The 18,233-nt window shown below is 44.7% G+C and overlaps 1 protein-coding gene across 3 annotated transcripts in view; it reads left to right on the top strand.

Moving 5' to 3' along the window:
- LOC126095252 (juvenile hormone esterase-like) overlaps positions 1 to 18,233 on the top strand; it is a 170,329-nt gene that overhangs the window by 97,277 nt on the left and 54,819 nt on the right. For all 3 annotated transcript variants that reach the window (XM_049910005.1, XM_049910004.1, XM_049910006.1), the window contains exon 6: positions 3,224 to 3,438. In XM_049910005.1, coding sequence (XP_049765962.1) covers positions 3,224 to 3,438 — 215 coding nt within the window. The remainder of the gene's footprint in view (positions 1 to 3,223; positions 3,439 to 18,233) is intronic.

Raw genomic sequence — 18,233 nt, 5'->3', positions numbered from 1 at the left:
TTTACCGCGCGGGATTAGCCGAGCGGTCTTAGGCGCTGCAGTCATGGACTGTGCGGCTGGTCCCGGCGGAGGTTCGAGTCCTCCCTCGGGCATGGGTCTGCGTATTTGTGCTTAGGATAATTCAGGTTAAGTAGTGTGTAAGGTTAGGGACTGATGACCTTAGCAGTTTTAAGTCCCATAAGATTTCACACACATTTGAACGTTTTTTAGATCTACTTTCAGACATAATTTTTCGGAAAATTGCAGTTTCAGCAACTTGTTTTTTCGAATAATACATTTCGAATTCGATTTTTGCACAATTTCTTGGAGAAATAGCAATGCAAACAACGAATAGAGCTCTCCATTATTTATAGGTAGCCACTTGTGCACACGAGATCGTTGTTTCATTTTGTCTGCGTATGAACTTTTAAATTGTTCGGCATTTTTTTGTTTCACTTGATATAACTGTTAACAAACTGTCACCAAAAAAGAAGGTAAATATGTTTAATGGACCTAGAGGATCGTCGAAACTAATTTATACTGCTGGTGTTCCTGTGAAAGGAGACTTACTCCTATCAGCACTACATTTAACTGACCAAGATGTTGGAGAACTAGCGTCGGCAGTCAGCACTTGTGAGACGTCCTCTTCCGGACTTGACGTTTCTGTATCACTATCACTGAAATTGTCATCACTGTCATTTCCACAGCTCGAAAAACTGTCACTAGATCACTCATTATCGCTTTGGTGTAATAATGGTTCAATGTCTTCATTACGCAAAGATGAAGAAGATGAGCGCTTCGACATGTTTGCACTTGGAAAATTCCACTGACTCACAAGGCCGGCCGCGGTGGCCGAGCGGTTCTAGGCGCTACAGTCTGGAACGCGCGACCGCTACGGTCGCAGGTTCGAATCCTGCCTCGGGCATGGATGTGTGTGATGTCCTTAGGTTAGTTAGGTTTAAGTAGTTCTAAGTTCTAGGGGACTGATGACCTCAGCAGTTAAGTCCCATAGTGCTCAGAGCTATTTGAACCATTTGACTCACAAAATATATTGTTCCACTGAAAAGACCGCCAACGACCTCCGTTGAAAGAACTTTACACTGTGTAGAGCGACTGCAGAGGCTGATATAGACGTCAAAATCAATTTCGTAGGCGGTCGACTGCACGCCCGAACGCCTTCTTTGAGCACGTACAATAGCGCCAACAGGCGGCCGAACTGAATTCGAAGAGCACGCCCGGCAACAGAGCACGGCTGGACGAACGCAGTTCGTCGAGCACGACAGTGCAGCAATGGCTCCCGAGCACAGTTCGTCGAGCACGGTCGAGGCGTTATTGAACTACAACTCTCCATTTGTTTTAAAAGATTAAAAAGGGAGAAGCCACAACAAACACGTGATATAAAATAAGGAGAAAACTTAAAACTTAACAGTTCGTTCGTAGTTAAAATAAAAATAGAAAGCAGATGATCCTCTGCCTGTGTCTGCATAACAGGCGTCTGCGTATGGTCCTTCAAAACGGAAAAACTCGAGTTCTTCAACTCCAGTTTTCGCCCTTTAACACTGAATATTCGTAATTTCCAAGTAGTGGTGTGATCCACCATTACAACGTGATGCTTGAGCAGAGTTTCAAAATATTACAATCAGTAGGAGAATATCGTGATTCTTTGTACTTGTCAACCACTTATCACTTTCTAAGAAAAGCAGTGAACGATGGACGGATTAAGTTTTCTCTTATTTGCCTATTTAATTTAATAGTTTGATTCTATGTTTCTTAAAAGTGAGAAAGTCAAAGTGTTTCAGCCTCTGTTCGGATTCCACGTTATTATAGAAAATAGTAAGAATGAAAAACGGAAAATCATTTATTTCAGAAACCGGTTATTCTGAGTGGTTTTGACAGTCCAGTTAAAGTGGAGTTGAAAAAAACCTTATGTAACCCAAAACTGGTTGTTCTGCCGATAACCACCATCCCTATCGTTCACCCATTCATCTATGGCCCTAGTGAATCACAGTTCCCTCGGTGGCGGATCTGGATAGCGCCATTTTGCCATGGCCGATGTGTTTTAACCACGGCAGTATGCAAACAGTTTACAAACTTAGATATTTCGGAAATACTTCCACACTTGGCCCGAAAGCCAACGACCGTGCCCTTTTACGCGTTACGTAAATTGCTCTGTTTCCGCATTGCTACAACGACTGCACAGCTTTACGCATCCCTCAAACACGCTTCTGTACCATCTGCTGCTAGCGCTGCCAATGCTGCCTGAGAGAGGTTGTTGCACGTTGACGCCGAACATTGGCGGTCGTCACGTTAATGTGACTGTTGGACTACGTATCTGCGTTACTACGTGGTTGTTCATCTGGTGTCACTGTGACTACTCAGGAGTATTCACTCAAAAACTAATTCTTATATGCACTGATATTGTCCAACAGCTTACATTTATAAGCACTCCGTCTTCAGGCCACAAGTGGCCCATCGGGACCATCCGACCGCCGTGTCATCCTACTTGAGGGTGCGAATAGGAGTGGCGTGTGGTCAGCACACCGCTCTCTCGGTCGTTATGATGTTTTTCTTTGACCGGAGCCGCTACTATTCGGTCGAGTAGCTCCTCAATTGGCATCACAAGGCTGAGTGCACCCCGAAAAATGGCAACAGCACATGGCGACCTGGATGGTCACCCATCCAAGTGCCAGCCACGCCCGACAGCGCTTCGGTGATCTCACGGCAACCGGTGTATCGTAGAATGAAGGCTTTCACGACCGGGTGACATGGATGTTGATATACTTTCCGGGATGTGAGGTCGTGGTCCAAAAACTTTTCTGCTCCTTACGTTTCGTCCAGGACTGCGATGGACTTCCTCAGACGCGCTGCTCCGCTGTCTAGCCGACTCCAGCGCAGTCCTGGATGAAACGTAAGGAGCAGAAAAGTTCTTGGATCACGACCTCACATCCCGGAAAGTATATCAACAGCCAACCGGTGTATCCAACGCGGCAAGGCCGTTGCCCCTTACATTTATGAGGTAGAATGGAAAACCATTTAGGCTGCTGTGAGTGTAGAGGCTACTGCTGCAGCATCGCTATTGCATTATAACCAGCCTAACTTGACGTAACGTGAACTGTCGGGGGGCAGTGCTGTGCCGGTGTAGGTACAGCAACTGCATCACCACAACATGGCCTCTCCAGAAACTTGGAAGAATCCCGTCACATCCTTGCGAGAAGGCGAGCAGATTCGTGGTGTGTGTGTACAGGACTGTTCCACCGGGCCATCAGCGAGAGCGGCAACTCGGTGGCTGCGTGGGCGTTCCCCACCGAGGACCCGGCGGGCCTGGCACGCCGGCACGCCGCCCTCGTCGGCTGCGACGTCGACTCCTCCAACTCCAGCTCCAGCTCCAGCTCGCAGCTGGTCGCCTGCCTCAGGACCGTGGATGCCGCGCGCCTCGTCGACGCGACGGACCAACTGAAGGTGCGCACAGCCGCTTCCAGCAGCAGCCAAGCCGCAGCTATCGTCTTATTGCCGCCGGCACATAGTCTCTCTTTACGGGATCTGTGCCAGAAGTTGCGAGCTTAACTTTATATTAATTTTTTGTAAAGGCATTTATTGATTCTTAATCTACAAAACGTTATACAGGTTCAAAGTACATTCCTTCCGCATCTACATATCGCCACCACCGCCTCACCCAGTTTGCAAAGGCTCGTTGGCAGGCGTCGTCCGTTTCCTCCTTACGACAGTAAGTAGAAGTTTCTCTTACCTCCTCCAACGACTTTGTCCTCGAAAACAAACAGAAATCCAGTTGTGTCAGATCAGGGGTGTCCGGCGCTGAGGCAGCGTTTCCATACCGTTCCTGGTGAGAAACCCGCACGGCGAATACAGTGTGGCGCGATGGGTCGTGATGCAAAATTCAGTTGTTCGTGATGTCTTTTCTGACGCTTTGGCCCCTATCCCGCAACCGAGGCAGGATTTGAATGTAAGACTGATCATTAACTATTTGTCTCTGAGACACAAATTCGCTGTGAATAAACATCCACAGTAAAAAGGGACAATAAGCATTGCCTTCACTCTGGATTGGCCTATGTGGGTCCTCCTGATGCGAGGTGAATTTTTCCGTGTTGCACTCACTGCTTTATCTTTTTCACTCGGGATTGTACTCTAAAACCTAAGTCTCGTCATCTGTCACTAGCCTGTCCAAAAAATTAGAGTCACTTTCACGGTGTTGCAACAACTCGTTACACGTCCCTTGTGTTCATTGGTCAGCACATTTCGGATAATTTTTTGCGCACACCTTTCTCATCCCTAACTCGTCTCTCAAAATGCTATAAACAATCGACTTCAGCAGACTACAATCCCCTACTACTATTAGTATGCCCAGGTATCGTTTCCTATTCTCAATTTTGCCCACTCTCTCCACATTTTGGTGCGTTTGAAACGTTGAAGGGCACCAGCAGCGCCCGTTTTTGGCGATGTCTCGGCTCTCCCGGAGCATCTTGCGTCACTCTTGATTCATGGTTGGCACTTGGGTTACTCCCCGAAGGCTTTCGGGTCCCGACCACCGTCTCAGAGCCAGATGTTTTCAGTTTATAGCGGTTTACTGCTCGATTAATCACTGCATTTCGAATCTCCAAGTGTTATCGTAACACACAACAAGTAAGGCGCGATCTTCACTCTTGTCAATGCCGAGAGGCGGGGTAGCGGGATATTAATTTTATTTCTGTATCTGGGTAACTTTAATGCTTCTGAGATAGATTGGAGAGAGAAGTGGCAATGACAGTGGACTCCTTACATGATGGAGATCATCATGCCAGAATTTAACTCTCATATGCTCATCATTACCATGATTACATCATGGTCAGACAGAGATTCCGAAATCAGATACTGGATTGTAAGACGTACCCAGGAGCAGATATAGACTCAGATCACAATATAGTAGTGATGAATAGTAGGCTGAAGTTCAAGACATTAGTCAGGAAGAATCAATACGCAAAGAAGTAGGATACGGAAGTACTAAGGAATGACAAGATACGTTTGAAGTTCTCTAACGCTATAGATACAGCAATAAGGAATAGCGCAGTAGGCAGTACAGTTGAAGAGGAATGGACATCTCTAAAAAGGGCCATCACAGAAGTTGGGAAGGAAAACATAGGTACAAAGAAGGTAGCTGCGAAGAAACCATGGGTAACAGAAGAAATACTGCACTTGATTGATGAAAGGAGGAAGTACAAACGTGTTCCGGGAAAATCAGGAATACAGAAATACAAGTCGCTGAGGAATGAAATAAATAGGAAGTGCAGGGAAGCTAAGACGAAATGGCTGGAGGAAAAATGTGAAGACATCGAAAAAGATATGATTGACGGAAGGACAGACTCAGCATACAGGAAAGTCAAAACAACCTTTGGTGACATTAAAAGCAACGTTGGTAACATTAACAGTGCAACAGGAATTCCACTGTTAAATGCAGAGGAGAGAGCAGATAGGTGGAAAGAATACATTGAAAGCCTCTATGAGGGTGAAGATTTGTCTGATGTGATAGAAGAAGAAACAGGAGTCGATTTAGAAGAGATAGGGGATCCAGTATTAGAATCGGAATTTAAAAAAGCTTTGGAGGACTTACGGTCAAATAAGGCAGAAGGGATAGATAACATTCCTTCAGAATTTCTAAAATCATAGGGGGAAGTGGCAACAAAACGACTATTCACGTTGGTGTGTAGAATATATGAGTCTGGCGATATACCATCTGACTTTCGGAAAAGCATCATCCACACAGTTCCGAAGACTGCAAGAGCTGACAAGTGCGAGAATTATCGCAGAATCAGCTTAACAGCTCATGCATCGAAGCTGCTTACAAGAATAATATACAGAAGAATGGAAAAGAAAATTAAGAATGCGCTAGGTGACGATCAGTTTGGCTTTAAGAAAAGTAAAGGGACGAGAGAGGCAATTCTGACGTTACGGCTAATAATGGAAGCAAGGCTAAAGAAAAATCAAGACACTTTCATAGGATTTGTCGACCTGGAAAAAGCGTTCGACAATATAAAATGGTGCAAGCTGTTCGAGATTCTGAAAAAAGTAGGGTTAAGCTGTAGGGAGAGACGGGTCATATACAATATGTACAACAACCAAGAGGGAATAATGAGAGTGGACGATCAAGAACGAAGTGCTCGTATTAAGAAGGGTGTAAGACAAGGCTGTAGCCTTTCGCCCCTACTCTTCAATCTGTACATCGAGGAAGCAATGATGGAAATAAAAGAAAGGTTCAGGAGTGGAATTAAAATACAAGGTGAAAGGATATCAATGATACGACTCGCTGATGACATTGCTATCTTGAGTAAAAGTGAAGAAGAATTAAATGATCTGCTGAACGGAATGAACCGTCTAATGAGTACACAGTATGGTTTGAGAGTAAATCGGAGAAAGACGAAGGTAATGAGAAGTAGTAGAAATGAGAACAGCGAGAAACTTAACATCAGGATTGATGGTCACGAAGTCAATGAAGTTAAGGAATTCTGCTACCTAGGCAGTAAAATAACCAATGACGGACGGAGCAAGGAGGATATCAAAAGCAGACTCGCTATGGCAAAAAAGGCATTTCTGGCCAAGAGAAGTCTACTAATATCAAATACCGGCCTCAATTTGAGGAAGAAATTTCTGAGGATGTACGTCTGGAGTACAGCATTGTATGGTAGTGAAACATGGACTGTGGGAAAGCCGGAACAGAAGAGAATCTAAGCATTTGAGATGTGGTGCTATAGACGAATGTTGAAAATTAGGTGGACTGGTAAGGTAAGGAATGAGGAGGTTCTACGCAGAATCGGAGAGGAAAGGAATATGTGGAAAACACTGATAAGGAAAAGGGACAGGATGATAGGACATGAGGGAATGACTTCCATGGTACTAGAGGGAGCTGTAGAGGGAAAAAACTGTAGAGGAAGACAGAGATTGGAATACGTCAAACAAATAATTGAGGACGTAGGTTGCAAGTGCTACTCTGAGATGAAGAGGTTAGCACAGGAAAGGAATTCGTGGCGGGCCGCATCAAACCAGTCAGTAGACTGATGACCAAAAAAAAAAGTTCATCATGAGAGAAATTTTTGTTTTCCCCAAAATGGCGACAACCGTTAGAATCCGCTAAAAATCTGAAGGATTTTACCTTCTACAGAAAGAAACCTTGATATGGAACATGGCCGCCCTAGTTTCAGTGGGCGAAAGCAGGATGGGGTATCTCTGAACATCGAGGACATTATTTGCTTTCTACGTCCGCACAGGTAGGACTTAGCCACTGCTCTTCTCAGCAGACTTATCTGTTTGAGATTGGAGACCTACTCAGGAGTAGTGAGTCCAAAGTCATAGGACTCCGAGGCAGGGCCACTTTAGCCCACTCTCTCTTCAGACAATTAAATTATGAGCTCAAAAGACACCAAAGAAAACCACAACAGACTCTTAGCAATTGCAACCTACAGACTCGTCACACTTGTCATATTCATCCCTTTGGACAGGAATGCGTAATAACGCTCGTGAAGAGAAACCGGGAAGAGAAGCTATTTTGCATAGGTGCATTGTTGCAGTCTGCTGATTACTACGAAACTCCACTGTTGTCACCATGTACAGGGTTAAGCAAATCAAAGTGGTCCGAAGAACAGCGTTCCAGGGGTACAAAGAAACAGAGCAGAGGAAAAGAAAAACGGTACTAACCTAACTAAAGCATATGTTGAAAGTGACCACAATTCATCTCTTGGCACTTCTGGACCCTCGTCAGCAATTTGCTGAAGGCGGATCGAAGCTGCACAGCTGGAATTGCTGCAGTCTCATCCGAAATGTTCTGCGGCAGTTCCTGAAGACTATGAGGACTGTTGCGGTACACCTTACACCAGAAGGCTCTCCACACAAAGTAATCGCACACTCACAGATCAGGTGACCTGGGTGGCCAGCTAAGGCCGTGACCAGAGTGAAATCTCCTAACAGCTCTGCCGGGCGTGGATATTGTGTAAATGTGCTCCAAAGTTCACCCTCGGCCGGCTTTATGGGCAGTTTCTTCACATTATTGGAAGGAACTGTGAGTCTTCCTCTTCCGTTAATGCTGTCACTCGCCTGGGCCACTTTTACTTGCTCCATTCTGCAGTAAGGAGGACATCGCAACCAGCCTTCTCTTAGCTGCCTCGACGATCTCTCATGTGTTCGGTTCTCCCTCTGATCTCCCCCACAGACACCAGAGCAGAGGCAGAATTTGTCTTCTAGTGCAATGAAACCTTGTCTGCCACATCGATACTTTGGTGTCACAGCCAGACACCACACTTGCTAGGTGGTAGCCTTTAAATCGGCCGCGGTCCGCTAGTATACGTCGGACCCGCGTGTCGCCACTGTCAGTGATTACAGACCGAGCGCCGCCACACGGCAGGTCTAGAGAGACGTCCTAGCACTCGCCCCAGTTGTACAGCCGACTTTGCTAGCGAAGCTACACTGACAAATACGCTCTCATTTGCCGAGACGATAGTTAGCATAGCCTTCAGCTACGTCATTTGCTACGACCTAGCAAGGCGCCATTACCAGTTACTATTGATGCTGTAAAACATGTACCGTCAAGAGCGATGTACACCAATTATGGATTAAAGTTAAGTATTCCAGACCTCACGCCAGCCTGCGTGAGCTTTAACGAGTGCATTGCAGCCTCCTCTAGCTATACGGTGTTGGCTCGTCTGCCAACACATCAGATACTACCTCCTGTTCATAAGTTTGTTAGTAATGGCTTGCTCTCTCAGGGTTTATTACTGTTATGCATGTCATTTTCTGCACTATTTCTTTATTGAATAAGTACTTTGTGAAGGCTGTTCTCGGAAATGAATAAGGTCCTGATGTTTAGTATACTATGGTTGGATCTTAAATAATGGCAACTATTTATTCACAACCGATACAAAATGGTTACATGTTTGCACCTGTTACTGCCCTTCAAAGTAGTCACCAGTGTTGTGTAGAAGCCGTAGCCAGCGATGTGGAAGGCGTAGTATACCGTTGGCAGAGCCTGTTCTGTTGATGGTGCGAATGGAGCGGTCTACTGCCTGTCGAATATCTGGAACAGTTCTGAAGCGAATGCCACGAAGTGGTTCCTCCATCTTCGGAATCATATCAAAGTCACAAGGACTTAAGTCCGGGGAGTATGGTGGATGGTACAGTACTTCCAAGTCCCATCGACCGAACAGAGCAGCCACAGCTTGCGCTTCATGCGTCCGCGTATTGTCGTGCAGAATGGTGGGTGGGTTGCGCAGAAAGTGTCGCCGCTTCTTTCACAAAGCTGGTTGCAGGTGATGCTCCAAAAACGAACAGTAATGCTGTGCATGGACGGTCTGTCATGGAGGAACGTAATGCGTTAGGATCACGGTAGTACACGAGAACCACCGTAACTTTCACCATACTGGGGCTCTGACGCACTTTCGACTTTCGCGGCGACCCATAATGACGCCATTCGTTGGACTGGAATTTTAGTTTTGGCTTCGTGGCATTCGCTTCAGAACTGTTCCAGAGATTCGACAGGCAGTAGACCGTTCCATTCGTACCATCAACAGAACAGGCTCTGCTAACGGTATACTACGTCTTCCACATCGCTGAGCAACGGGTTCTACACAACGCTGTTGACTACTTTGAAGGAAACATGCAGCTCTTTTGTATCGGTTGTGAATAAATAGTTGCCACTATTTAAGTTCCAAGCCACGTATATAAACATTTCAATTATAACCTTTTGCTTTGTGTGTTGTAACCTCTGTCCATCCCCTCAGTCTCTTAACTATTCAGTTTGTATGTAGGGACGAATTCTGTGGCTTACATGGTCAAGACTGAGTTCGAAACTAGAGCCATTTTCCCCACAGACACGGCGCATTAAGGAAAGCTCTCCCTTTCTCACTTAAACAGGATGCCGCCCACACTAGCAGTACTACAACATGGCCAATCTGACTACGCCGTATCAAGAAGCTGTTTATTACTCCACCAACATTTCGTATTGCCTGATCTATTATTTGTTTTCCCGTCCCTGCTAGTAATTCCCAACATCTTTTGAGTTTTCGTATTAGAGATTCATATCTCATTTCTATAAACCAAAATTCATAATACAGATAACGCATTTTTTTCTTTTTCAAATACGTCGGAAGCTTTGCTATGATACCAAAAGTTCTCCCGACCATTTTTGCTTTTTTATTTTACAGTTCACCTAGTCTGCAGTCTTCGACTAAATATACAAGCCCACAAGCTGATTTCGTTTTTGATTTGTAGATTTTTTTCGATATGTTGATTATTTTAGTCTTATTATAACTGTTTCCAGGACTATCTTAAGAGACAAACAGCGCAATGTAATTTTCGAAACTGAGATATTTCAGAAATGTTTCATTAAGACGACTGCGTTTTTCCAGTTTTACGGCATGAGAAGTTCCTTTACGTCTACTCAGAACAGTCTTGGTGAACGGAAGCTCCTTTCCTGACTCATATTTCAAATCTGAATTTCTTAATGAGATGGTGTAATATACTGGAAGCTGTACCATTGACGTGAATATTCATCAGAATATTAACATAGGTTTCGCAATGGATATCTGTACAGACAAATTATGTTGAGTCTGTGTCAAAAGGGATCTCAAAACCTGTAAATCACGGGGATGCCTAAGAATGTGTGTTTGTCAACTGACCCCTCCTTTTAGTCAAGTTGTGATATAAATTTCTTTTCGCTCTGATTCGATTCAATATAACTTCATTAGTTATTCAAACTACCCTTCTTATCATCGGCATTCTTCTGTAGCAACACATTTGAAAAGCTTCTATTCTCTTCATGTTGTGTAGGTGTCACTTCCATTCGAGGGTACACTGTAGACAAATACTTTGAATAAATACTTCTTAACTAATAAAGTTTGGATTATAGGTTATTATTTTTCTGTATATCAGGAAAGGTTTTCTCCCTATTGCCAATCGACATTTTATATTCTCTTTATTTCTGCTGTTACCATTTACTTTCCCTTAGCCTCGGTTACTGACCTTATTCACTCATCACCACCTAACTTAGGTCGTCTACTCTCCATTATCCCTGATTTTCCGATATTGGTCTTCATCCTGCAACCTCTTTTCAAGGCTCATCTCATTTCGTTCATCTAATGTCTGCAGTCCATTGTTGTGACGTCCAGAGAAACTCCACCGTCATATCTCAAAAGTTATTATTACTTTCTCCATGTACTTCAATTACTTTTCCAAATTTCTGTTTGCTTTCCTTTTCTGCTTACTGTATACACAGATTGAACAATATGAGGGATAAACTAAAACCCTGCTGCACTCCGATCACAATTACTGCCTCCCCGTCACATCCTCCGACTTTTAGAAGTGCAGTCTCGTTTCTAAACAAGTTGTACATGACCTATCGCTCCCTGCTTCCTTCAGAATTTCAGAGAGTGTATTTCAGTCAACAATGTCAAAAGCTGTTTCTAAAATGTACAAAATTTTGTAAATGTAGTCTTGTCTTTCTACAACTTATCGTCTAGAAGCGATCTGCCTTGGATTCGCACGGGTAGCATAAAGCGTCTATGTCGGACGACTTCTCTGGCCTAACGGTAATAAATTATGCACACAAACGTTTCTCGTGATTCAGTCTGTCTATTAGTGCAAACTGTATCAAAAGCCTTACTACAGTTTCTGCAATTAGCTTTCACACACAAACAGAAAACGTGGCAGGGGACTTACATTTAAAATATATGTATATGGAAATAAAGTCGTTGCGTTCCTACATTTCTCTGAAACCCAAACTGATCTTCTCCTGGCTCGATTTCTACGAGTCACTACATCCTTCTGTAAATAAATACAGTGTACTGGGTGATCAAAAAGTCAGTATAAATCTGAAAACCGAATAAATCACGGAAAAATGTAGATAGAGAGGTACAAATTGACACACATGCTTGGAATGGGGTTTTATTAGAACCAAAAAAATACAAAAGTTCACAAAATGGCCGACAGATGGCGCTTCATCTGATCAGAATAGCAATAATTAGCATAACAAAGTAATACAAAGCAACGATGATGTTCTTTACAGGAAATGCTCAATATGTCCACCATCATTCGTCAACAATAGCTGCAGTCGAGGGATAATGTTGTGAACAGCACTGTAAAGCATGTCCGGAGTTATGGTGAGGCATTGGCGTCGGATGTCTTTCAGCATCCCTAGAGATGTCGGTCGATCACGATACACTTGCGACTTTAGATAACCCCAAAGCCAATAATCGCACGGACTGAGGTCTGGGGACCTGGGAGGCCAAGCGTGACGAAAGTGCCGGCTGAGCACACGATCATCACCAAACGCAAGAGATCTTTCACGCGTCTAGCAATGTGGGGTGGAGCGCCATCCTGCATAAACATCGTACGTTCCAGCAGGTGTTATCAGCCAGGCTGGGGATAATGCGATTCTGTAATATATCGGCGTACCTCTCACCCGTCACGTAGCAGTTTTGGTGTCCAGAGCCATCTGTCGGACATTTTGTAAACTTAGTTTTTTTTTGTTCTAATAAAACCCCATGTCATTCCAAGCATGTGTGTCAATTTTTACCTCTCTAACGACATTATTTCGTGGTCTATTATGTTTTCAAATTTATACTGACTTTTGATCACCCGGTTTATCCACGTCTTGTCCTTTCTTGTTCTTCGAGTACCTCGCCCTTCTAGAACAGCGGCGGCCTCTAGCATAATCTGTTGTCTGCCGACGGCTCTTCTGAAAAGCTGCTATGCGCTCAATTCACTGGCTTAAGTTCTTGAGCGAGGAAAATCTTCTACATCCTGGACCACATCTTCCATCATTCTTTCCTTGAAATATATTTTGTTGTTGCGAATTATATGCCCAAAGTATTCCAGTTATCTTACTACTACATTTGTGAATTTATCTGGCAATGTTATCCTTAATATCCTTCAATACGCCCACACTTCAGATTCCTCTAACATGTTACTTAATACTGCGGAAAGTGTCACCGCTAATCAGAACTTTGTACATTCTCTGATAAGAACTTCTGGCCTTTTCAATTCAGCAGCGAATTTCTTGAGAAAAGTCCCAGGCATCACTAACTTGACACCACAAATATTTAAATGATGAAATTTTAACTGATAACGCCATGAACCACCACTCCTTTATACATTCCAACGAGAGCATCTTGGAAGATTATTTTTGCAGATCAGATGATGAAAATTAATCACCGATTGCGAGATTGCCCTAGATTTCATCTGGGTTCTCGGTTTCTGCTGACGACCATTTGTTTTCTCTAGTTGACATTTAAGGATAACCCCATGTTATAGCTCTGTTCCAGCCTCTAGTAGTTCTTGAAGGTCTTCCAGCCGGGTTTCAAGTAAGACAATTACTGATAACCCGATCAACCATGGCTCCTTGATACATTCCACCAAGAGCTTCTTGCAAGATGTTCGCAGAATAGATGTTGAAAATTAATAGGAAAAGAATGCAGCCCTGGCCAACTTCATTCGTAATCAATACCTTTTATGACAGCTGACCGTCGACATGCACACCAGTTCAAAAATGGTTCAAATGGCTGTGAGCACTATGGGACTTAACTTCTGAGGTCACCAGTTCCCTAGAACTTAGAACTACTTAAACCTAACTAACCTAAGGACATCACACACATCGATGCCCAAGACAGGATTCGAACCTGCGACCGTAGCGGTCGCGCGGTTCCAGACTGAAGCGCCTAGAACCGCTCGGCTACATCTGCCGCCTGCACAAGAGTATTTTGGTTCCAGTACAAATTTTCAATCCGTTGGATCTCACAACCATGCAGCACCAGTACATGTAAGATACACACTGATGAGGCAAAACATTATGACCTCTTGCTTCATAACCTATTTGTTCGTCTTTGGAACGAAATACATCACTTATTCTGCGTATGGCGCCCGATAGCGACCCAGATGAGTTCCAAAGGATTTACATCAGGCGAATTTGGTCGCCGAGTTATCAACGTGAGTTCACTACAACGCTCCTGAAACAACTGTAGCACGGTTCTGGCTCCGATACAAGGACAAATATACTTCTGGAAGATGACATCGCCGTCGGGGGAGACATCAAGCTTGAGTAGATGTAGGTGGTTCGCAACTCTCGGTGTGTCTTCGGCTACTACCACAGGTCCGATGCAAGCGCAGGAGAATATCTTCAACGGCATAATACTGCTCGCACCAGCCTGCCGCCGTGTCGCACTGCATCTTTTCAGCCGCCGTTCACTTCCATGACGGCGTTTGTGGAGACGACGATCGACGTAGCGTAGCAAATATTTGATTCACCCGAAGAGCCGACACATTTCATCGATCGGCGTTCGAATCACAATGGTCCCGTGGCCACTGGTATCTTAATTGAGGTTGTCGTTGGGTCAACATGTAAACACTTAGGGGTGTTCTGTTATGGAGCTCTATGTGCAACAATGTACGATGTGTTCTGAAACACTTGTGCGTGCACCAGCATCGTATTCTTTCAGTAGAGATGGCACAGATCACCATTTATCCTGGTTTGCAGAGCAGACAAGCCTCCGAACCCCGCCCGCATCTCGTGGTCGTGCGGTAGCGTTCTCGCTTCCCACGCCCGGGTTCCCGGGTTCGATTCCCGGCGGGGTCAGGGATTTTCTCTGCCTCGTGATGGCTGGGTGTTGTGTGCTGTCCTTAGGTTAGTTAGGTTTAAGTAGTTCTAAGTTCTAGGGGACTGATGACCATAGATGTTAAGTCCCATAGTGCTCAGAGCCATTTGAACCTCCGAACCCCACGTTCTGTGAAGAGTAGTGGACGTCCAACCATTTAGCGCCAGTGGTGGTTGACTGTCCTCCTGCCTCTTTCCGTAGATGCTCACGACAGTAGCACGTGACCATTCAACTATCTTCGCCGTTTTCGAGATACTCGTTCAGAGGCTCTGCGTCATAATAATCTGGCCTTTGTCAAAGTCGCTTATCTCTATGGATTTCCTCATTTGCAGCCCGTATCTTCACAAGGATGATGCCCCATCTCTGTCTACACCGCTTATACATTTTTGTTACAGCTTCACGTTGATCAAAATCTACATCTACATCCATACTCCGCAAGCCACCTGACGGTGTGTGGCGGAGGGTACCTTGAGTACCTCTATCGGTTCTCCCGTCTATTCCAGTCTCGTATCGTTCGTGGAAAGAAGGATTGTCGGTATGCTTCTGTGTGGGCTCTGATCTCTCTGATTTTATCCTCATGGTCTCTTCGCGAGATATACGTAGGAGGGAGCAATATACTGCTTGACTCTTCGGTGAAGGTATGTTCTCGAAACTTCAACAAAAGCCCATACCGAGCTACTGAGCGTCTCTCCTGCAGAGTCTTCCACTGGAGTTTATCTATCATCTCCGTAACGCTTTCGCGATTACTAAATGATCCTGTAACGAAGTGTGCTGCTCTCCGTTGGATCTTCCCTATCTCTTCTATCAACCTTATCTGGCACGGATCCCATACTGCTGAGCAGTATTCAAGCAGTGGGCGAACAAGTGTACTGTAACCTACTTCCTTTGTTTTCGAATAGCATTTCCTTAGAATTCTTGCAATGAATGTCAGTCTGGCATCTGCTTTACCGACGATCAAATTTATATGATCATTCCATTTCAAATCACTCCTAATGCGTAATCCCAAATAATTTATGGAATTAACTGCTTCCAGCTGCTGACCTGCTATATTGTAGCTAAATGATAAGGTATCTTTCTTTCTGTGTATTCGCAGCACATTACACTTGTCTACATTGAGATTAAATTGCCATTCCCTGCACCATGCGTCAATTCGCTGCAGATCCTCCTGCATTTCAGTACAATTTTCCATTGTTACAACCTCTCGATACACCACGGCATCATCCGCAAAAATCCTCAGTGAACTTCCGATGTCATCCACAAGGTCATTTATGTATATTGTGAATAGCAACGGTCCTACGACACTCCCCTGCGGCCCACCTGAAATCACTCTTACTTCGGAAGAATTCTCTCCATTGAGAATGACATGCTGCGTTCTGTTATCTAGGAACTCTTCAATCCAATCACACAATTTGTCTGGTAGTCCATATGCTCTTACTTTGTTCATTAAACGACTGTGGGGAACTGTATCGAACGCCGTGCGGAAGTCAAGAAACACGGCATCTACCTGCGAACCCGTGTCTATGGCCCTCTGAGTCTCGTAGACGAATAGCGCGAGCTGGGTTTCACACGACCGTCTTTTTCGAAATGCCCGCATCTCGTGGTCGTGCGGTAGCGTTCTCGCTTCCCACACCCGGGTTCCCGGGTTCGATTCCTGGCGGGGTCAGGGATTTTCTCTGCCTCGTGATGGCTGGGCGTTGTGTGCTGTCCTTAGGTTAGTTAGGTTTAAGTAGTTCTAAGTTCTAGGGGACTTATCACCACAGAAGTTGCGTCCCATAGTGCTCAGAGCCATTTGAACCATTCTTTTTCGAAACCCATGCTGATTCCTACAGAGTAGATTTCTAGTCTCCAGAAAAGGTATTATACCCGAACATAATACATGTTCGAAAATTGTACAACTGATCGACGCTAGAGATATAGGTCCATAGTTGTGCACATCTGTTCAACGTCCATTCTTGAAAACGGGGATGACCTCTGCCCTGGACGCCAGGAACATGTACACTATTCTGGCAGTTGTTGTGGTGTCACCGCCAGACACCACACTTGCTAGGTGGTAGCCTTTAAATCGGCCGCGGTCCTTTAGCATACGTCGGACCCGCGTGTCGCCACTATCAGTGATTGCAGACCGAGCGCCGCTACACGCTCTTCTAGAGACATACGGTACACCGCTGCAAGAAGGGGGCAAGTTCCTTCGCGTACTCCTGTGTAAAATCGAACTGGTATCGCATCAGGTGCAGCGGCCTTTCCTCTTTTGAGTGATGAGAAGTGGTCATAATGTTTTGGCTCATCAGTATACGTCAGTTTGTTATGGTGAGAGACGTCAAAAGCTTTCTCGTAACCGACGAAGCAAGCATAAACATCGACATAAGCGTGATATCGTAGAATCAGCACCGGAAGAAAATCCTAATAAGTTTTGGTCTTATGTCAAAGCGGTAGGTGGATCAAAACAAAATGTCCAGACACTCTGTGACCAAAATGGTACTGAAACACAGACTAAAGGCCGAAATACTAAATGTCTTTTTCCAAAGTTGTTTCACAGAGGAAGATTGCACTGTAGTTCCTTCTCTAGATTGTCGCACAGATGACAAAATGGTAGATATCGAAATAGACGACAGAGGCATAGAGAAACAATTAAAATCGCTCAAAAGAGGAAAGGCCTCTGGACCTGATGGGATACCAGTTCAATTTTACACAGAGTACGCGAAGGAACTTGCCCCCCTTCTTGCAGCGGTGTACCGTAGGTCTCTAGAAGAGAGTAGCGTTCCAAAGGATTGGAAAACGGCAAAGGTCATCCCCGTTTTCAAGAAGGGACGTCAAACTGATGTGCAGAACTATAGACCTATATCTCTAACGTCGATCAGTTGTAGAATTTTGGAACACGTTTTATGTTCGAGTATAATGACTTTTCTGGAGACTAGAAACCTACTCTGTAGGAATAAGCATGGGTTTCGAAAAAGACGGTCGTGTGAAACTCAGCTCGCGCTATTCGTCCACGAGACTGAGAGGGCCATAGACACGGGTTCACAGGTAGATGCCGTGTTTCTTGACTTCCGCAAGGCGTTCGATACAGTTCCCCACAGTCGTTTAATGAACAAAGTACGACCATATGCACTATCAGACCAATTGTGTGATTGCATTGAGGAGTCCCTAGATAACAGGACGCAGCATGTCATTCTCAATGGAGAGAAGTCCTCCGAAATGAGAGTGATTTCAGTTGTGCCGCAGGGGAGTGTCTTAGGACCGTTGCTATTCACAATATACGTAAATGACCTGGTGGATGACATCGGAAGTTCACTGAGGCTTTTTGCGGACGATGCTGCGGTATATCTAGAGGGTGTAACAATGGAAAATTGTACTGAAATGCAGGAGGATCTGCAGCGAATTGACGCATGGTGCAGGGAATGGCAATTTAATCTCAATGTAGACAAGTGGAATGTGCTGCGAATACACAGAAAGATAGATCCTTTATCATTTAGCTACAAAATAGCAGGTCAGCAACTGGAAGCAGTTAATGCCATAAATTATCTGGGAGTACGCATTAGGAGTGATTTAAAATGGAATGATCATCTAATGTTGATTGTCGGTAAAGCAGATGCCAGACTGAGATTCATTGGAAGAATCCTAAGGAAATGCAAT

The sequence above is a fragment of the Schistocerca cancellata genome, chromosome 8 (genome assembly GCF_023864275.1).
Source record: "Schistocerca cancellata isolate TAMUIC-IGC-003103 chromosome 8, iqSchCanc2.1, whole genome shotgun sequence".
Lineage (NCBI taxonomy): Eukaryota > Metazoa > Arthropoda > Insecta > Orthoptera > Acrididae > Schistocerca > Schistocerca cancellata.
This window is presented reverse-complemented; position numbering and strand designations above follow the sequence as displayed.